Genomic DNA, 22,367 nt, shown 5'->3' with positions numbered 1-22,367 from the left:
TAACCTTAACCCTATCCATACTGGTAACCCTAATGCCTAACCCTAACCTTAAATTAAGACCAAAAATCACATTTTGTTTTTCATGAACTTTTACAATATAGCCAATTTTGACTTTGCAGCTGGCCTATCTAAGGGGAAATCGCTCAGTTCTGACTCCAGGACAAGACTCATGACAATAAACGTCAACCCGCTGAATGAACTCGAAGGCAGTTCAGATTCTTAAAAATATTTGCAGTGATCACAGAACCAAACCATTTCCCCTTTGTCACTGGTGTTTTGACATTGCTATTAAGCGTTATCCTCAGAATAAATGCATGTGTTCTCAGTGCCACCTGAGGTTGGATGAGGAAATGTACATAGAAATAATTTTGAAACAAAATAACCGTCAGAAAAACAATGGAATACTTTACGACTCCTACGATGTGTGGATTTAGTTTCCCTTGAATTCTATTACTTTCTCTTACGCGTCTGTCTATCAGAGGTGAGTCAGATTAGGTCTGATAAGATGAATGGTTGTTTGAAACAGTAGCATTTCCCTTCCCATCCTGTGATGTTTTGCCACACAGCTTCAGTAGCTTGTTTCCTACCCACAACAAGATGAGTGTGTAACCATTGTGGGTGAGTGGGTTTAGAGGTGATAGGGGGGCGCCATTCTCCCCAGTAATCAGTCCATGGTGTGATGATCTCATTAGCCTCTGGGAACCACAGCTATGGCTTCTGGTTTGGCCTCTGACATCACACTATGAGGGCTGCAGAGGAGGAGGGCAAACCTGATGTCTGTCAATAAGAAACACTTATTAGTTACTCATAACATTAGGCATTGTGATTGACATTTCTAATGCACGGATAAACGACTAAATTACTAGTAAATTACTGTTATATTTTTATTTCATTGAGCTTTATTTTGTGTTGCTCTTTGTATTCACTCTGTTGTTCTGTAAAAAAACAAATTGAATCAAATTTTATTTGTCACATGTGCCGAATATAACAGGAAGACCTTACTGTGAAATGCATACTCACGAGCCCTTAACCAACAATGCAGTTCAAGAAATAGAGTTAAGAAAATATTTACCAAATAAACTAAGGTAAAAAATAAAATAAAAAGTAACACAATAAAATAACAATAACAAAGCTATATACAGGGGATACCGGTACTGAGTCAATGTGCGGGGTTATAGGTTAGTCGAGGTAATTTGTGCATGTAGGTACACGTGAAGTGTCCAGGTGGCCATGTGATTAATTGTTCTTCAGTCTTATGGTTTGGGGGTAGAAGCTGTTAAGGAGCCTTTTGGACCTAGACTTGGCGCTCCAGTACCGCTTGCCGTGCGGTAGCAGAGAGAACTATCTATGACTTGGGTGACTGGAGTCTTTGACAATTTTTGGGGCCTTCCTCTGACACCGCCTACAGTTTCAGTCAAAAGTTTTGACACACCTACTCATTCAAGGGTTTTTCTTTATTTTTACTATTTTCTACATTGTAGAATAATAGTGAAGACATCAAAACTATGAAATAACACAAATGGAATCATGTAGTAGCCAAAAAAGTGTTAACCAAATCAAAATATATTTTAGATTTGAGATTCTTCAAAGTACCCACCCTTTGCCTTGATGACAACTTTGCACACACTTGGCATTCTCTCAACCAGCTTCATGAAGTAGTCACCTGGAATGCATTTCAATTAACAGGTGTGCCTTGTTAAAAGTTAATTTGTAGAATTTCTTTGCTCATTAATGCGTTTGAGCCAATCAGTTGTGTTGTGACAAGGTAGGGGTGGTATACAGAAGATAGCCCTATTTGGTAAAATACCAAGTACATATTATGGCAAGAACAGCTCAAATAAGCAAAGAGAAATAACAGTCCATCATTACTTTAAGACATGAAGGTCAGTAAAGTTTGAAAGTTTCTTCAAGTGCAGTTGCAAAAACCATCAAGCGCGATGATGGAACTGGCACAAGGACCGGCACAGGAAAGGAAGACCCAGAGTTACCTCTGCTGCAGAGGATAAGTTTATTAGAGTTACCAGCTTCAGAAATTTCCTCCCAAATAAATGCTCCACAGAGTTCAAGAGACACATCTCAACATCAACTGTTCAGAGGTGACTGCGTGAATCAGGCCTTCGTGGTCGCAAAGAAGTCACTACTAAAGGACACCAATAATAATAAGAGACTTGTTTGGGCCAAGAAACATGAGCAATGGACATTAGACCAGTGGAAATCTGTCCTTTGATTTGGTGAGTCCAAATTTGAGATTTTTGGTTCCAACCGCCGTGTCTTTTTGAGACGCAGAGTAGGTGAACGGATGATCTCCGCATGTGTGGTTCCCACGTGAAGCATGGAGGAGGAGGTGTGATGGTGTGGGGGTGCTTTGCTGGTAACACTGTCTGTGATTTATTTAGAATTCAAGGCACACTTAAGCAGCATGGCTACCACAGTAGATATGCCATCCCGTCTGGTTTGCGCTTAGTGGGACTATCATTTGTTTTTCAACAGGACCATGACCCAACACACCTCCAGGCTGTGTAAGGGCTATTTGACCAAGAAGGAGAGTGATGGAGTGCTGTATCAGATGACCTGGCCTCCACAATCACCCGAGCTCAACCCAATTGGGATGGTTTGGGATGAGTTGGACTGCAGAGTGATGGAAAAGCAGCAAACAAGTACTCAGCATATGTGGGAAATCCTTCAAGACTGTTGGAAAAGCATTCCAGGTGAAGCTGATTGAGAGAATGCCAAGAGTGTGCAAAGTTGTCATCAAGGCAAAGAATCTCGAAGAATCTCAAATATAAAATATATTTTGATTTGTTGAACACTTTTTTTGGTTACTACATGATTCCATATGTGTTATTTCATAGTTTTGATGACAGTGAAGAGGTGACTCCGGGATGCTGGCCTTCTAGGCTGTCCAGTGTCTGTTCTTTTGCATATGGCTTTTTCTTTGCAACTCTGCCTAGAAGGCCAGCATCCTGGAGTCGCCTCTTTACTGTTGACGTTGAGACTGGTGTTTTGCGGGTACTATTTTATGAAGCTGCCAGTTGAGGACTTGTGAGCCGTCTGTTTCTCAAACTATACACTCTAATGTACTTGCCCTCTTGCTCAGTTATGCACCGGGGCCTCCCACTCCTCTTTCTATTCTGGTTAGAGCCAGTTTGCACTGTTCTGTGAAGGGAGTAGTACACAGCATTGTATGAGATCTTCAGTTTCTTGGCAATTTCTCGCATGGAATAGCCTTAATTTCTCAGAAAGAGAATAGACTGACGAGTTTCAGAAGAAAGGTTTGTTTGTTTCTGGCCATTTTGAGCCCGTAATCGAACCCCCAATGCTGATGCTTCAGATACTCAACTAGTCTAAAAAAGGCCAGTTTTATTGCTTCTTTAATCAGGACAATAGTTTTCAGCTGTGTTAACATTATTGCAAATGATAAATTAGCCTTTTAAAATGATAAACTTCGATTAGCTAACACAACGTGCCATTGGAACACAGGAGTGATGGTTGCTGATAATTGGCCTCTGTACGCCTATGTAGATATTCCATTAAAAATCTGCCGTTTCCAGCTGCAATAATCATTTACAACATTAACAATGTCTACACTGTATTTCTGATCAATTTGATGTTATTTTAATGGACAAAAAAAGTGCTTTTCTTTCAAATGTGTGTCTGTCTTCACTTGTAGCCTGTGAGATAGACCCCTATCACGTGACGGGCATTGGCAATAATAGTTGAGCTATCTGAGAGAGCCGTGTGCGTGAGAGGTGCTTCGGAGCACGCAGCCGGGAGAAGGGAATTCTAATTATTATGTTCAGCCCAATGGCACAAAAAGGCATAGATTTTTTTAGGGGGCATTACGGCCACACAAAGGGGATGCCGCCGGGAAATTAAAGGGATTATCAAGTGCTTGTCAAATTGAATGAGAGACTGATGAAATGTGTACAGTCTGTGCAAATAACAAAGCGAAGCTCATGTCTTTTTTCAACTTTTTTCAAATGATCATTAGAGTCGCATCATGCAGCCTTAGAATGTATTAAAAATACAAATGTTGGGCAATATGTTTTGATCACAACTAAAGTTGCATAAATACCTCTAAATTAAGCATATAGGAAGACCTGTTTCTTTGTTAACCGCTCAACAAGAATAGCATGTTTGCACTCCCTCAAATCTTTTGGGGAAAACATCCTTTCTATTTTATTCAGCTTTGTTCAATTGTATTCTTCATACTATAAAATAATGCCACGGACTTCTAAGCAAATCTTGTCTGCTAAATTAACTAGTGTTGCCCACAGCAAAATGGCATAGCCAGATCAGGGCCTAACATAAGGACAAGGACTGTGTTATTTTGTTCTTCTGAAATAGACTACATCTTCTTCCTATCATAATGTTTCTTTAGACCTGTCTAAAATACATCATGGATTTATTGTGATGGTGTAGGCTATGGACTTATTAGAGTTTTTAAAATGTAGATGTTCCAAAGGTCTGCATCAGTGGCTTGTCGGCTATGAGTGGAAGCCAGGAGATGCTAAATGTGTTTGTTAATTAATGGTCAATTACCGTGAGACCGGCAGTTATTTGCTTGACATTCACCGGCTGACAAAATGTAATGAGTGCCACAGCCCTAATCATACCACGCTCAAAGTCGCTTAGGTCACTCGTTTTGCCCATTCTAACGTTCAATTGAACAATAACTGAATGCCTCGATGCCTGTCTGTCTGCTTTACAGTATATAGCAAACCACGGCCACGTGACTCACTGTCTGTAGGATCAAACCATTTCCTTAACTTCTTACATCTACACGTTCCGCTAGCGGAACGTCTGCTCCAATATCCAATGATGGGCGGGGCGCGAAATTCAAACTCCTCTAAATCCGAAAACTTACACTTTTCAAACATATGACTATGTTACAGCTATTTAAAGACAAGACTCTCCTTTATCTAACCAAACTGTCCGATTTCAAAAAGGCTTTACAGCGAAAGCAAAACATTAGATTATGTCAGCAGAGTACCCAGCCAGGAATAATCACACAGCCATTTTTCAAGCTAGCATATCATGTCACATAAACCCAAACCATATCTAAATGCAGCACTAACCTTTGATGATCTTCATCAGATGACACACCTAGGACATTGTGTTATACAATACATGCATGTCTGTTCAATCAAGTTCATATTTATATCAAAAACCAGCTTTTTACATTAGCATGTGACGTTCAGAACTAGCATTCCCACCGAACACTTCCGGTGATTTTACTAAATTACTCACGATAAACGTTCACAAAAAGCATAACAATTATTTTAAGAATTATAGATACAGAACTCCTCTATGCACTCGATATGTCCGATTTTAAAATAGCTTTTCGGATGAAGCACATTTTGCAATAATGTAAGTACATAGCCCGGCGTTACAGGGCTAGCTATTTAGACACCCACCCAGTGTAGCCTTCACCAAAATCACATTTCCTATAAGAAAAATGTTCTTACCTTGCTTGTTCTTCATCAGAATACACTGCCAGGACTTCTACTTCAATAACAAATGTAGGTTTGGTCCCAAATAATCCATCGTTATATCCAAACAGCGACGTTTTGTTCGTGCGTTCTAGACACTATCCCAACGCTAAATCTCGGCCACGAGCATGACGCAAAATATGACAAAAAATTTCGAAATATTCCATTACCGTACTTCGAAGCATGTCAACCGCTGTTTAAAACCAATATTTATGCAATTTATCTCGTAGAGAAGCGATAATATTCCGACCGGGAATCTGCCTGTCTGTAAACTGAGGAAAAAACCAAAAGCCGGGGGCGGGGCGTGTCACGCGCCTAAGGCTTAGTCCATTGACTGACCACTCAGCATTTGCTCTCGTGTGCTTCAGCCAGGGCTTTGAATGACATCATTCCTGTTTTTCCCGGGCTGTGAGACTCCATTGTTGACGTGAGAATTGTCACGTAAGAGCAGAGATCCTTTGTAAACGACAGAGATAATAAAGAAGGGCAAGAAATGTTCAGACAGGGTACTTCCTGAACAGAAGCATCTCAGGTTTTTGCCTGCCATAGGAGTTCTGTTATACTCACAGACACCATTCAAACAGTTTCAGAAACTTTGGAGTGTTTTCTCTCCAAAGCTAATAATTATATGCATATTCCAGTTTCTGGGCAGGACTAATAATCAGATTAAATCGGGTACGTTTTTTATCCAGCCGTGAAATTACTGCCCCCTAGATGTAACAGGTTAAACGGGTGGTGTACCTAATAAACTGTCCCCTGAGTGTATATCGTGTATATGACAAGTAAACTAACTTGAACTTGATAAACCTCATCCATAGAGCCGAGAGTTGTTCCTGGTCAGGTCACGTGGTCAGGAAATATGTATGGCCATACGTACTCCTCCAATATGATTTGATGTGGGTTCCATCAAACCAATGATTATCATGTATAGCTTCTGCTTTGTTTAAATGACCAGTCTTGCTACGTGTGGCGGTTTGTCAACCACTTTACCTCTACCTACATGTACATATTACCTCGACTAACCAGTGCCCCCGCACATTGACTCTGTACCGGTACCCCCCTGTATATAGCCTCGTTACTGTTATTTTATTGTCGCTCTTTAATGATGTTATTTTTCTATTTGTTTATTTCAGATTATTTAGTAAATGATTTAGGACTTTCTTAACACTTATTTTTGTTGGTTAATTAAGGTCTTGTCACTAAGCATTTCACTATTAGGTCAATACCTGTTGTATTCGGCACATGTGACAAATACAATTTGATTTGATTGGCCAATTACACCCTCTCAAAGCACATTTTACATGGATCCTGTCTCTTCCAGACATCCCATATGTGAATAATAACCCGTATTCCCTGAGATGTCTTTGCACATCAAACAGGAAATCACCTGATGCTCCTAATGCCACCAGCTGCATGGTAATGACATAGGTCAGACTTGGCTGGGGCTGGCTGGGGCTGGCTGGGGCTGGCTGGGGCTGGCTGGGGCTGGCTGGGGCTGGGCAGAGAGAGAGAGAGGACTTCAAACAGCAGTGTGTGGCAGGGCCAGAGAGTCAGAGGCAGCAGGGATGTGAGGTTTGGGAGCAGTCTTGTTGTCACCATAATGAGAGGGTTGGGGAAAGGCAGATGTGTTACAGCTGTCATTATGTTTCAACACTGCAAATCCTACCAAACTGTGCTTGTCCCTTTCTAGGGAAAACACACTAAATTAAACAAAATACATGGATGCAATATGTGTACAGTACAGTAGTGACTGGGAGGCACTGAACACGACCTATAGGCCACAGGACAAAGAATCAGCCTCTTTCTTTGTAGTTCGGGTAGGAATGTTGTTATAGATGGAACATGTTTAACTTTCTCTCCAATGAATTTGAAACAGCTTTTCAACTTGAAACGCTAGCTAAGATTGCCTCTTAAGGCCTGAAAAGCATGTGATTACATTTCCTGTATGTGTGGAACATTATAGCACATTACACCTTCCAGGAATTTCAGCTGTGTTTGACATGCTTTCCTACCATTTGTAATGGAGTGGCAGAAGAGGGTGATTACTAGTTCCCTCTCGCTCAATTGAGCAATTGACTGGTGGTTTGCTGAGGAGATTCCTGCCCTGGTAGAAAGGACAACAGACCCAGGCAGCCAAGATATTCCTCATGGGCAGCAGGTATTCCCATTGGTGGAAACGGAAGCAGACAGGGTGGTTTAGTGTCAGTAATATCTCTCCCCCCCCCCCAGGTCAGCGATCAGCCAACTGCGTATATTTCTGGGTGACTCTGGGGAGACAAAAGTGAGGACTAGGCAGCGGAGTCCAATACACACACGCACGCACGCACGCACGTGCTCCACACTCTGTCTGCTAGCCGGCTCCTGGCTGGGCTGACAGTTTGATTCATGCCGCCGACCCACACGCCATTGACACATATTTCAAATACACTGGGGGGGATTCGGTTCCCTCAGCTCTTTTCCAGAGGACGCCTCGGCAAACTAACCCTCCGCAGAACGTCCTTCAGCCTCGCAATTATGGAAAAGTACTGCCTGAATGGAGCGCTTAATGTTCTAGTTTTAATTGTATATATATCTATTTTTTTTGTTTTGTTTTTATCTGGCTTGTGGTGCATGGTTAGCGGAGGTGAGTGGTGTGTTGGCGTGTGCGGTGCGTGTGAAGACTAGCTGGAGCTATGAAGGAAATTCCTTTGTGGGTGAATAAGCCTTGGGTGACTGACAACTCTGAGACAGAGGAAGAGCGAGAGAAAGAGAAAGAGAAAAGTGAGACTTTCGGTGTGAATGGTGGGCTGAGAGAGAGAATACAAAAGAAGAATGGCACTTACTCAATTTCTAGTACCGACAGCAAGGTATTTACAGTAAAGACCTTGAACTCCCAGTGTAATACTTTCCTGTGCACACCTCTGTCATGTGGTTTGGGTCTTAGCCTCAAGTAGCCTTATCTGGGCCTGAGGTCTCCCTCAGAACCGGGCAGAGGTCTTGATGACTGTTATGATGGAAAACAAACCCCAGGGCTGAATACATTACAGCCTCCTCAATTAAGCCAGATTTGCTGAGGAATTATGCGGTCTCCAAGCGTAATGGGTCATTTTCCATCCACCTCCTTGCATCTTTGTGATGAATATTGATGGTGGGGGAGTCGGGCAGTGTTTGGACACTGAGCTGAGTGTGTGAAGTCGTGGAACTCTGGAAGACGATGGCAAAGATGTGAACAATGTCTGAACAACACGGGCTTTGTTCTCCTGGGTCTGGATGGATCCATCATGCCTCCTAATGTTGTAGCTCGAGATTCCTGCTTCATATCTTGTTGTGCCAAAGCACAAACTTCCTCGAGGAGGTCCGTGGCATGTGGAGGCTAGAGAGAGCGAGAGAGAGAGAGCGAGAGAGGGCAATCAGAGAAGACAATAATATTGGAAGGTAACTCATCATGAAATGTCAAACAAAGTTCGTAAACAATGGTTGTTTTGTCTACTTGCTGTTTATTTAAAGATAGACCCGCCTCCGAGTTAAACCTTTTCTCCAACAATAAACTGCTGTAAAGTGTGTGGCTGTGTGTGTGGAATGTCATTGGGTTTTGCTGTCACCTGTGGGCACAGCTGGCTAAACTTCACATTCTTTGTGTTTTTTAGTGGTATGCCATCTGCCCTGCATGAATGGAGGAAAGTGCAGTGCCAGGGACAAGTGTCAGTGCCCGGCTACCTATACGGGGAGGTTCTGCCAGATGCCTGTTCAGAACGGGAATGGGCAGCAGCGCCAGAAAGGGCAGCAGCAGACGTCCCAGATTCACTCCACTCACACTCTGCCCCTCACCTTCAGCAATGGACAGAACCCTGGTAAGATGGAGGGATATATATAATATATATATATATATATTTTTTTTAACATTTTGTTCATTTTTATCCAAGGGCATATAGGTAGAAATACGAAGGAGTATCCAATAAGTGTACATCTAAAGTGCAGTCATAGAACATTAACTTGCTCTTTTCAGTAACTTTCACCCCATATATCCTCTTTTACTTCGTCTCCCCCAGTGAAATATGCCCCCAGCATCGTGAACATCCATGTGAAGCATCCTCCGGAGGCCTCGGTGCAGATACATCAGGTCTCCCAGCTGGATGCCAATGGGCAGAAGGTGAAAGGCAATGGGCAGAATGGCCAATCCCAGACCCAGTCTCGCTACACCTACCACCACTCAGACAGCAGACAGAACATCCAGCAGCAGGGACACAACATCATCTACCCCAACCAGCAGAGCTACGTCCCCCAGTACCAGCCCGTCTCCTCCAAGAGCCAGCTGGGACGCTGCTTCCAGGAGACCACCGGCACACAGGTCAGAGAGGGACAGGGGGGAATCTGGAAGTGTTGAGAGTGCAGAGTGAGAGTATTGGAAGACAGATCAGAGAAGGACAGGGGGAAAGGTGGGGGTTGGAGAAAGAGAGTGGAAATATGAGGGAGAGAAAGAGCTATTGGTTGGCTTTGTGGATAAACAAGTTAATGAGTTCTGCTTCAATGCCAGCCATTGATCATTCTTCGCATTTGAAAAAAACACAATCAAAGGAGCTGTTTGTCCATCAAACTAATCTACGCTAATCGAAATTGATGTGTGTTTAGAGGACAAAAACAAACGTGACTCAATTTAAATCAATCCAGGTGTAGAGACTCTCATTTTTCAGTCTGCTGGCCTTTTATACTCCGAGAATAAAGATGCTATCAACACCAAACAACTTTTCCCCATCTAGAAATAGCCCCATAACTCATGTCAGTGCTTTAATACATCCAAAGTTATTAGCAGTATTGGCATCTCGCCCGTCTTATCCACTTCAGATCACCATTCAATTTGGTTTACATTTTGCGGTCAGATTGACGTTGTGGTGATAAGGCTCCATCAGCAGGCGAGGAACTGAGGTCTGTTCCCTTATCAGTGTGCGTTGATCTGAGGGAGGCTGGACGACGGGATGTTCTATAATAGAACCGTTCCGTCTGAGAGTTGGAGTTGGAGTGACAGAAGGGCGTTGTGTAATGCTGATGCACACAAGCCCATGTCGTGAGGCATTATTGTGCGGCTTTTTTCCTTCAGCCAGCCAAGTGGAGGAGCAATTCAGCGGGTCGGATACGAGGCGTATGTGGAAGGGGGCTTCTAACGATCACGGATTACAAAAAGAAAGCCAGTCACGTCGCGGACACCAATGCTGTACGTACCCGACGAGCTAAACACCTTTTTCTCACACTTCGAGCCAAACGACTCTGAGCTGCCGGTGAGAGCCCCTGAGAACAACGAGGGCTACGTGCTTACGGTCTCCAAGGAAGACGTATGTACTGTAAGTCATTCAAACGTGTTAACCCTCGCAAGGCTGCCGGCACCAGACGGCATCCCGAGCCGCGCCCTCCGAGCAGGTGCAGACCAGCTAGCTGTGGTGTTTTTGGACATTTTCAATCTCTCTCTAACAGGCCGTTATCCCCACCTGCTTCAGGATGTCCACTATCATCGCCGTGCCCAAGAAAGGGAAAGTAACTGAATGACTACTGAACCGTAGCACTCACTTCTGTCATCATGAAGGGCTTCGAGAGGCTAGTCAAACACTACATCACCTCCTCCCTCCCCGACACACCCGAGCCTCTCCAACTCGCCTACCGCCCGACAGATCCACGGACGACTCAATCGCCATTGCGCTGCACACTGCACTCACCCGCCTAGATAAGAGGAATGGATATGTGAGGAGGCTGTTTGACTACAGTGCCCTTTAAGCTCACCACAAACCTCACTGCCCTGGGACTGAACTCCTCACTATGCAACTGGGTCCTGGACTTCCTGACAGGCCGCTGACGACACGACAGTAGTAGGCCTGATTACCAACAACGACGAGACGGCCTACAGGGAGGAGGTAGGCACTCTGACGGTATGGTGCCAGATAAACAACCTCTCCCTCAACATCAGAAAAACAAAGGAGCTGATTATGGACTTCAGGAGGAACCAGGCTGGTCACGACCCCTTCCTCATCAACGGGGCCGCCATGGAGACGGTCAAAAATGTTTAATTCCTCTGTGTACACATCTCTGAGGAGCTGAAATGGTCAAACCACAAGGACACCGTGGTGAAGAAGGCACGACCGCGACTCTTTAACCTCACGAGGCTGAAGAAATGAATCTTGTCCTCGAGGGCCCTCGCAGTGTTCTACAGGAGCACCATCGAGAGCATACTGTCGGGCTGCATCACAGCCTGGAACTCCACCGCCGCTGACCGCAAGGCACTACAGAGGGTTTTACGCTCAGCTGTGCTTCATCCGTATTTGGAAATAACTTCATTTGTACAGACCCAGGCTAAAACCTAGACGCATTATCTTGATCTTTCTCTTTTTTTGTTTATAGTTCGGGAACATTTGAACTATGATAGAATGCTAACAAAAAAATGTGGTCTGGTTTCAGAAACATGACACCTCCTTTCTCTCAACACCATAGGCACGTTACATAATATAGCCAAGCTACTTCAAGTAACAACAGAATGTCCAGCCCGAATGCACCATTTGGTGCACACTGCTTGCCATCCAGGACACCTACAAAACCAGGTGTTGCAGGAAGGCAAAGATCATCAGGGACCTCAGCCACGGCCTGTTCTCCCCACTTCCATCACTCATATGAGGGCATGGCTAAAACTATCAGACAGGCCAATAACTTCTACCCCCAGACCATCAGGCTGCTGAATAGCCACTACTAGTCAGCTACCTGCTCCTTCTGCCTCCGCTGTTCTCCCTTTGGACCCCCCAATGGACAATTACCCTGCTTACACCCCAATTTACATGTTTTTTTTTTTTGGGCCCCTTTTTCTCCCCAATTTTGTGATATCCAATTGGTAGTTACTGTCTTGTCCCATTGCTGTAACTCCCGTACGGACTCTGGAGAGGCGAAGATCGAGAGCCATGCATCCTCCGAAACACGACCCAGCCAAGCCACACTGCTTCTTGACACACTGCTCGCTTAACCCAGCTGTACCAATGTGTTCAAGGAAACACCGTCCAACCGACGACTGTGTCAGCGTGCATGCGCCCGGCCCACCACAGGAGTCACTAGAGCGTGATGGGACAAGGACATTCCAGCCGGCCAAACCCTCCCCTAACCCGGACGACGCTGGGCCAAATGTGCGCCGCCTCATGGGTTTCCCGGTCGCGGCCGGCCGCGACACAGCCCGGGATTGTACCCGGATCTGTAGTGACGCCTTTAGCACTGCGATGCACCACTCGGGAGGCCTTCCAATAGACATTTATATGTATCATTGTCACAGATGTAAATATGTATTTATTCTTATTGTTGCTTTTATTGTTTCCTTCACACCTGCGCTGTTGGAGCTTAAGTATTTCACTGTACACTGCAACTACATCTGCAACCCTGTGCATCTAATATTTTGGGGGGAATAAAAATGACACTAAGAAAGTGGAGGGAGTTTTTTTCCCTTCTGAAAATACTGAATTCACCCTCTTAATCTCTCCTCCTGCTGTTCCTTTCTCTCTGTTTCTCTCTCTCCTCTCTTCCTCATTCTCATTCTCCTACACACTCTCTTCTAAATTCCAGTGTGGCAAGGCCCTCCCTGGTCTCAGCAAGCAGGAAGAATGCTGTCAGAGCATCGGAACATCCTGGGGGTTCCACAAATGCCAGAAGTGCCCAAAACCATGTAAGTACCAGTGTAATACAAGTAACACTCTTTGACTGGTGTGGATTATAGTGGTTGAACTTTGTCATATGACAAATGGGGAGTGAGAGAGACTGTCATGGGATAGACAGGGAGCGAGACAGAGACAGATGAACTGTACACCCAAATAAGGACATCTCAGCCCGTTTGAAATTTGTCTCAGCTATGTGAATACTGTGTGGATATTTGCTGCCGAGACACAGTAGTTGAAGATAAATCAGGTAATACACTTTACTGGCACTGTGGAAGCAGTTTACTGGCATGTGCAGTTTCTCACTTCATAACTGCATCCAAGAAAGGGAGTTTTTGTGTCGAGACAATCAACACGTTGGAACCCCAGCTTCTGCCAAAAAATGGGAAAATCGTTTTTTACAGCTTGAGAATGACAAAGGAGGGGTATGAAGGAGGGGTATGAAGGAAGGGTGGGTGGGTGGGGGGGGAGTTGGAGAAACAGATGAATTTTGTGAAGACACGCGAGTGTGAATGTGCTGAACAGACCCAGACCCACAGTAATGTTCCAATAACCGGACCCCTGGGTCTAGTCCACTGACTCACCTCATGGTAATCCTCTAATAACTTTATTTTAAGAGTGGTGAAAACGGTTCACTCTCTTACCCCCAGATGAGCATTACAACATTGCCGTGTTTCATCCATATTTGGAAATAACTTCATTTGTATAGACCCAGACTAAAACCGAGACACATTATCTTGATCATTCCCTTTTTTTGTGTTTATAGTTCTGGAACGTTTGAACTATGCTAGAATACTAACAAAAATGCTAGGAGAGAAATGTGGAGGTCTGGTTTCAAAAACATGACATGGCCTTTTCTCTTAACACCATAGACACATTACATAATGTAGCCAAGCTACTTCAAATGTCCAGCCCAGTCATTTCAGTACAGCTGCTCTTTAGGCACTGCTAGCCTATCTTCAATACGAATCTTAGACTTGTATTTCAGGAACACTGTATTAAGTTGAGAACATTATATGACCCTTGTGTTTATCCAGATAAAAAAAAGGTGGTCGGCTTTTGGCCCCGTAGGTTTATTTTGAGAAGAGATCTGTTCAAGAAACAAGCCTGGATGTCTCCATGCCAGTAGTCTGAGTTCCCACATGGCTGTCCTGTCTTTCTCTTCCTGGGTTATTTTAGCTGGTTGTTACCCAGTGGAGACGGCTAAGGAAGGTTTAGGCCCTTGTGAGCATTTGGCCATTCCAACAACCTCCCCAGAGTGCTGCTTAAAGAACTCTCTATAATTATCTTTGTTTCCTTCATGCCACAGCTATTGGATCTATGAGAGATTGGGGGAAAGGGGATGGTGGGAGGAGACGGGGGTGGGATGTGGTTGAAAATATGTGTTTTCATCATTTAACTGGAGGGAGATGGATATCTTCACCTGAATAGCTTGTACTCCACGGATCATCAGCTACATTCAGCTGCGGGTTAATTGTTTTTTTGAGCGGGTGATCAGGGGGCTGGAACATAATTCGAAATAATTTGTGACTGCAAATTTACCGCTAGAAGCCCAAACAGATGTAATATTTGACAAAAACATAATTTCAAACATTGCCTACATTTGCGTATGTAACAGTTTTGCTTCCGTCCATCTCCTCGCCCCTACCTGTGCTCAAAACAGGGACCCTCTGCACAAATCAACAACTAACACCATCGAAGCATCATAACCTATCGCTCCACAAAAGCCGCGGCCCTTGCAGAGCAAGGGGAACAACTACTTCAAACGTCTCAGAGCGAGTGACGTCACCGATTTGAAGCGCTATTAGCACGCACCCCGCTAACTAGCGAGCCATTTCACACCAGTTACATATACGCACGTGTAACTAACTGTCTATTATGTTTGTGAATACTTTGGAACAGAGTTCCAAAATTAAAATCACTTGGAGCTGATTTGCTGGTGTTTTTACAGTCTTTTATGCCCCCCCGTTGTACTCAGAAAACTTGGGGGGCTAAATCAAATCAGTCGCAGGCCGGCAGTTGGGCAACCCTGTTGTACTCAATAAGAATTCATAAACTAATTTGTAGCCCAGAAAAATACTATTAGATTTGTCTGCCTCAATCAGACAGGCATCAAAGTACTCTGCACCCTCACCGCACTTTGGAGATTAAATCATTATGCTTTGATCATTAATCTTATGAAAGCTTATTTAGTTAATCAGTTTTTCATCACCTAATTTTCTGTCAGGGAGCCTTTTCCCTGTTGGGCCTGAGAATAGAGTTTAACTTGGTTAGTTTGTACTCCTGTCTTACTTAACAAGTAGACTCTTTCATGTTCAGAAATCCCCACGCATCCAGTCACATTTTCTTTTCCCAATGCTTCTCTGGTTTCCACATGGAACAAAACCTATAGTTCTTCACCAGTTTGTTCCCAAAGGCTCCTGTCATTGGAAGGTACAAAGGCACAGTGTAATGTCTGGCTGTGTTGAAAGTCAGGAATGCCAGGGGAGTGAGGTTAGCATTTATGTGCGGGCCCTGTGTGAACTGCTCCATTGTGCCCCGGAGACAGTTGTAACTGGTAAATAAATTGGCTTACGCGCAAACAAACATAGCCTTGTTCCCTGTTAAGCAAGCTAGCAATCTGCTTTCAGGTATTTGGGTGCCACCCTGTTACCGGGCCTGAAAAGCCCTCCAACAGTACTTCCGTCTGCCACAGTAGATCTATATCCCCCTTCTTACCTTAAGCAGGGTGGAATCATTAGTCCAAACATTTGTGCAACTAAAACAAGTTTATTTTGGAAAAATTAAGGTAGGTCCCTCCCCGTTTCATTCCGTTTAAGAAACGTTTTGCAACAGACTTGGCATAATGCATAAACCCCTGACTTTGAGTAAAGTCTCCATTTGCGATCACCCCTCAGCTTTGAAATGGCGAGTTTTTACAATGAAAGCAATTAATGTCAACCTTTGGAAATTAAATACACAAAAGTATGTCGACACCCCTTTAAATTAGTAGATTTGGCTATTTCAGCCACACCCGTTTCTGACAGGTCTATAAAATTGAGCACACAGCCATGCAATCTCCATAGACAAACATTGGCAGTAGAATGGCGCATACTGAAGAGCTCAGTGACTTTCAACGTGGCATCGTCATAGGATGCCAACTTTCCAACAAGTCAGTTCGTCAAATTTCTTCCCTGCGTAGTGTGTAAAAATCATCTTTCCTCCGATGCAACACTCACTACCGAGTTCCAAACTGCCTCTGGAAGCAACGTCAGCACAAGAACTGTTTGTCTGGAACTTCATGAAATGGGATTCAATGGCGGAGCAGCCGCACACAAGCCTAAGATCACCATGCGCAATGCCAAGCGTCGGCTGGAGTGGTGTAAAGCTCGCCGCCATTGGACTCTGGAGCAGTGGAAACAAGTTCTCTGGAGTGATGAATCACGCTTCACCATCTGGCAGTCCTACGGACAAATCTGGGTTTGGCGGATACCAGGAGAACGCTACCTGCCAGAATGCATAGTGCCAACTGTATAGTTTGGAGGAGGAATAATGGTCTGGTGCTGTTTTTCATGGTTCGGGCTAGGCCCCTTAGTTTCCAGTGAAGGGAAATCTTAACACTGCAGCATACAATGACATTCTAGACGATTCTGTGCTTCCACCTTTGTGGCAACAGTTTGGGGAAGGTCCTTTCCTGTTTCAGCATGACAATGCCCTCGTGCACAAAGAGCCCTGACCTCAACCCCATCAAACACCTTTGGTGTAAATTGGAACGCCGGCTGCGAGCCAGACCTAATTGCCCAACATCAGTGCCCGACCACACTAATGCCCTTGTGGCTGAACGGAAGCAAGTGCAAGTCCCTGCAGCAATGTTACAACATCTAGTGGAAAGCCTTCCCAGAGGAGTGAAGGCTGCTATAGCAGCAAAGGGGCGACCAAGCAGAAACTGGATAGATGGCAGCATTTGTGCAAAACTGAAAGCACGTACCACCGCATTTAATTATGGCAAGGCAACTGGAAACATGACAGTGTAGTTAGGCAATCAAACAAGCAATGCGTCAGTATAGAGACAAAGTGGAGTCGCAATTTAACGGCTCAAACACAAGACGTATGTGGCAGGGTCTACAGACCTTCACGGATTACAAAAAGAAAACCAGCCCCTTTGCAGACATCGACGTCTTGCTCCCAGACCAATTAAACAACAACTTTGCGCGCTTTGAGGACAATACAGTGCCACAGACACTGCCCGCTACCAAAGACTGTGGGCTGTCCTCCGTGGCCGACGTGAGTAAAACATTTCAACCTATTAACCCTCGCAAGGCTGCTGGCCCAGATTGCATCCCTTACCGCGTCCCCTTGAGCATGAGCAGACCAGCTGGCTGGAGTGTTTACGGACATATTCAATCAATCCCTATTCCATTCTGCTGTCCCCACATGCTTCAAGATGGCCACCATTGTTCCTGTTCCCAAGAAAGCTAAGGTAACTGAACTAAATGACTATCGCCCTATAGCACTCACTTCTGTCATCATGAAATGCTTTGAGAGACTAGTCAGGGATCATATCATCTCCACCCTACCTGACATCCTAAACCCACTCCAATTTGCTTACCGCCCCAATAGGTCCACAGACGATGCAATCGTCAGCACACTGCACACTGCCCTATCCCATCTGGACAAGAGGAAGACCTATGTAAGAATGCTGTTCGTTGGCTCAGCATTTAACACCATAGTACCCTCCAAACTCATCATTAAGCTTGAGACCCCGGGTCTCGATCCCACCCTGTGCAACTGGGTCCTGGACTTCCTGACGGGCCACCCCCAGGTGGTGAGGGTAGGAAACAACATCTCCACCCCGCTGATCCTCAACACTGGGGCCCCCACAAGGGTGCGTTCTCAGTCCTCTCCTGTACTCCCTGTTCACCCATGACTGTGTGGCCATGCACGCCTCCAACTCAATCATCAAGTTTGCAGACGACACTACAGTGGTAGGCTTGATTACCAACAACGACGAGACGGCCTACAGGGAGGAGGTAAAAAAATAACCTCTCACTCAATGTCAGCAAAACAGAAGAGATGATCGTGGACTTCAGGAAACAGCAAAGGGAGCACCCCCTATCCACATCGACGGGACAGCAGTGGAGAAGGTGAAAAGTTGTACATATCACAGACAAACTGAAATGGTCCACCCACACAGACAGTGTGGTGAAGAAGGCCGCAGCAGGGCCTCTTTAACCTCAGGAGGCTGAAAAAATGTGGCTTGTCACTGAAAACCCTCACTAACTTTTACCGGTGCACAATTTTTAGCATCCTGTCGGGCTGTATCACCGTCTGCTACGGCAACTGCAACGCCCACAACCACAGGGCTCTCCAGAGGGTGGTGCGGTCAAGGCCATCAGATTGTTAAACAGCCACCACTAGCACAGAGAGGCGGCTGCCTACATACAGACTTGATATCACTGGCCACTTTAATAAATGGAACAATAGTCACTTTAATAATGCCACTTCAAGAATGTTTACATATCTCGCATTACTCATCTCATATGTATATACTGTATCCTTCACTATCTATTCTTTACTATCTATTGCATCTTAGCCGCTCTGTCTCTGCTCATCCATATATTTTAGACTTATATATTCTCATCCCATTCCTTCACTCGATTGTGTGTATTGTCGTGGAATTTGTTAGATATTACCTGTTAGGTATTGCTGCTCTGGCAAATCTAGAAACATCAGCATTTCGCTACACACGCAATAACATCTGCTAACCATGTGTATGTGACCAATAAGATTTGATTTGAACTCCATGATTTTGGAATGAGATGTTCGACAAGCAGGTTTCAACATACTTTATGTCATCTAGTGTAGTATGGCTACATGATGTTTGGCATTTGGAAGTAGAGGTAAGAGGGTGTTTGTGTGGCCAGGGATAAGAAAGTTGAATGCAGGAGAGCAAGTGTTTGTTCATGGGTTTGTTCAGTTGCTGTGCATGTGTGCACCATGTGAGAGACATTTTTTTTTTTGCCCTTATTTTCCCGTAAATGTTTTTCTTCATGATAATGGTTGCTTGTGCTGGCACGCAACTAAAATCCATATGGGAGCAAACAAGGTTTCCTTTTGTATTCAATGTTTTATTTTTGCCATGAATCACATTTTCCCTCGAGGTAAGCTTGAGATCACTATTCTAGTCCTCAAACAGCTATCAGACAATGGCAGTAAACGGAGAGGCCTGCGTCAGGAGGATAGGACCATGAATTAGTGATGGAGATGAAAGAAGGATTCAAGCACCCTGTCGTCAATCCCAAAAAAGTGTGATGGTTTTATCCGTGGCAGGTTTCCTGACGTTACCTCTAGCCTGAAGTTAGGATAAACGGAGCAACTGTAATCAAATCAAATGTATTTATATAGTCCTTCTTACATCAGCTGACACCTCAAAGTGCTGTACAGAAACCCAGCCTAAAACCCCAAACAGCAGGCAATGCAGGTGTAATAAACTCAGTAAAAGAAGAAACGTCCCTTTTTCAGGACCATGTGTAACAACACCTGCACAGGATCGGTACATCCGAACATCACACCTGCGGGACAGGTACAGGATGGCAACAACAACTGCCCGAGTTACACCAGGAACGCACAATCCCTCCATCAGTGCTCAGACTGTCCGCAATAGGCTGAGAGAGGCTGGACTGAGGGCTTGTAGGCCATTGTAAGGCAGGTCCTCACCAGACATCACCGGTAACAACGTCGCCTATGGGCACAAACCCACCGTCAATGGAACAGACAGGGCTGGCAAAAAGTGCTCTTCACTGACAGTCACGGTTTTGTCTCACCAGGGGTGATGGTTGGATTCGCATTTATCGTTAAAGGAATGAGCGTTACACCGAGGCCTGTACTCTGGAACGGGATCGATTTGGAGGTGGAGGGTCCGTCATGGTCTGCGGCAGTGTGTCACAGCATCATCGGACTGAGCTTGTTGTCATTGCAGGCAATCTCAACACTGTGCGTTACAGGGAAGACATCCTCCTCCCTCATGTGGTACCCTTCCTACAGGCTCATACTGACATGACCCTCCAGCATAACAATGCCACCAGCCACACTGCTCGTTGTGTGCTTGATTTCCTGCAAGACAGGAATGTCAGTGTTCTGCCATGGCCAGCGAAGAGCCCAGATTTTAATCCCATTGAGCACGTCTGGGACCGGTTGGATCGGAGGGTGAGGGCTAGGGCCGTTCCCCCCCAGAAATATCCGGGAACTTGCAGGCGCCTTGGTGGAAGAATCTGGTGCAAGAACTGGCAAATCTGGTGCAGTCCATGAGGAGGAGATGCACTGCAATACTTAATGCAGCTGGTGGCCACACCAGATACTGACTATTACTTTTTATTTTGACCCCCCCCCTTTGTTCAGGGACACATTATTCCATTTCTGTTAGTCACATGTCTGTGGAACTTGTTCAGTTTATGTCTCAGGTGTTGAATATTGTTATGTTCTTACAAATATTTACACATGTTAAGTTTGCTGAAAATAAACGCAGTTGACAGTGAGAGGACGTTTCTTTTTTTGCTGAGTTTAGACGGCACCTCCCCTGAATGTGTTAAACTCAATTGTGTGTTGTGTGCATGTATGCACGTGAATGTGTTGGTGAAACACTGGTTCTGACTAGGTGTTGATGGATCATGTTTGTGTTGAACAGGGCAGAGTAGAGATACTGTGGGCTTCCTCCTGCCTAAACAATTCGGGATCAGTCATCAAATGCTGTCTACTCCCATCAAGTCAGGAGCAATCCCCAAAGTATCAGTAGAAATACATTTGAAAAACCTATTTCTCATAGTCAATTAAACACGTTCTTATGAGATAATGAAGTGTACATACTCTATATTCTTCTGAGTCATGTAAAAGTCTCCTAAAAATAAGATATCTCTCTCTCTTCTCCAGCTATTCCTCTGACAGCAGGAGGATCCAGACACGCGATGGACTGCCCCCAGGGATACAAGCGCATCAACAACTCCCACTGCCAAGGTAAGAGCTGCGGTCCACCTCTTGTTCAACGTCTCTGCGACTACCACTGCCATTGTTTGGCTTGTGTTTTCGCACACAGAGAGCAGAGAGAAGTCTGTTTTCTCAGCGTGGTGGAGGGCTTCGCCAAGAGAAATGAGCCTTAAAGAAGTGATTTGTCACCAGCCACATAAAAACCCTGCGAGAGAGCAGGGCTACCATCCAGAGACGAGGAATGAATATGCTTCATTTTGACAAGGAGATCATTCTCTCGCTTTGTGTCGTTTCCTGTGCTCTCTACTCTACTCTTTCCTTGGGTGATGTGGGCCTGTCTACCTGTGTACAGCACCCTCTGCTGGTCCCTCACCCTCCAGTCCTCCAAAGATATACTGACTCGGCCCATTTATGACACTAGTTTGTCAGCTGCCATTCGTTGTCTCCTGAAATCTATCAAATATGAACGTTTTTCTTCTCTTTCTCCTCTTGACTTGCTCCACTTGGTCGTCAGTGATCAATCCCCAAACACCATAACAGCCATGCGGGGGAGAGAGGGAAAAGAGGCAGGTGCCATATTTGATAGATTTCTCTAATCTGTATTGAATTGGGATATGATAGCGAACAATGACTACAATACTTCAGGGCTGGCGGGCCTGGCCGTTTTCAGAGGAGTCGCACTAAATCAAGCCTGCTCTGCCCCAGCGACTTTTGAACCCACTGTGGCCCATTCCCTCAGCATTCCACTCAAGGGGAGGGAGGGTAAGGGAGGGAGAGAGACCAGAGTCTGTGTATAGGCCACACGCCTGCTCAGAGACAACGGACTGCTCACTTTTTCAACAGAAAACAGAACCCCTACTGCTCTCCTCTAACCAACAGGAAACCCAGACCTCTGCTTCTCTCTATGATAGCCGGCTGTTGGAACTGCCAGATCTTACAGAGAGGAGTTATGAAATAGTGAAGGCTTATCTGTAATATTGTGCTCGTGAGCATCTCTACTACAGTAACAACTGCCCAACACTAAGCACACGACATTATTCTACATCATTGAGAATTCTATTGGAACAGTGGACGGTGCATTGAAAACATCAGGGGACATCACTCCCTACTCACTTCAAAGGGATCCCATTCATTGACGGCACTGTTACTGTAGCGCATGGCACAAACAACAGAGGGCATCTGCCCGGGTTCCACCGGTTCTACATGAGGTAGAGTGCCACCGCGCCAAGGCGCGTGCCATAACTGTGGTTAGGCAGAGAGGGGCTCT

At 45.0% G+C, this 22,367-nt stretch overlaps 1 protein-coding gene across 7 annotated transcripts in view; it reads left to right on the top strand.

Moving 5' to 3' along the window:
- LOC115193820 (latent-transforming growth factor beta-binding protein 1) overlaps nt 1–22,367 on the top strand; it is a 124,584-nt gene that overhangs the window by 42,463 nt on the left and 59,754 nt on the right. For all 7 annotated transcript variants that reach the window (XM_029752869.1, XM_029752872.1, XM_029752870.1 and 4 more), the window contains exons 6-9: nt 9,119–9,322; nt 9,521–9,819; nt 13,053–13,152; nt 21,047–21,130. In XM_029752869.1, the coding sequence (XP_029608729.1) occupies nt 9,119–9,322; nt 9,521–9,819; nt 13,053–13,152; nt 21,047–21,130 (687 nt within the window). The remainder of the gene's footprint in view (nt 1–9,118; nt 9,323–9,520; nt 9,820–13,052; nt 13,153–21,046; nt 21,131–22,367) is intronic.

The sequence above is a fragment of the Salmo trutta genome, chromosome 5 (genome assembly GCF_901001165.1).
Source record: "Salmo trutta chromosome 5, fSalTru1.1, whole genome shotgun sequence".
Classification (NCBI taxonomy): Eukaryota; Metazoa; Chordata; class Actinopteri; order Salmoniformes; family Salmonidae; genus Salmo; species Salmo trutta.
The sequence above is the reverse complement of the archived record's forward strand: the minus strand, read 5'-3'. Positions and strand labels throughout refer to the sequence as shown.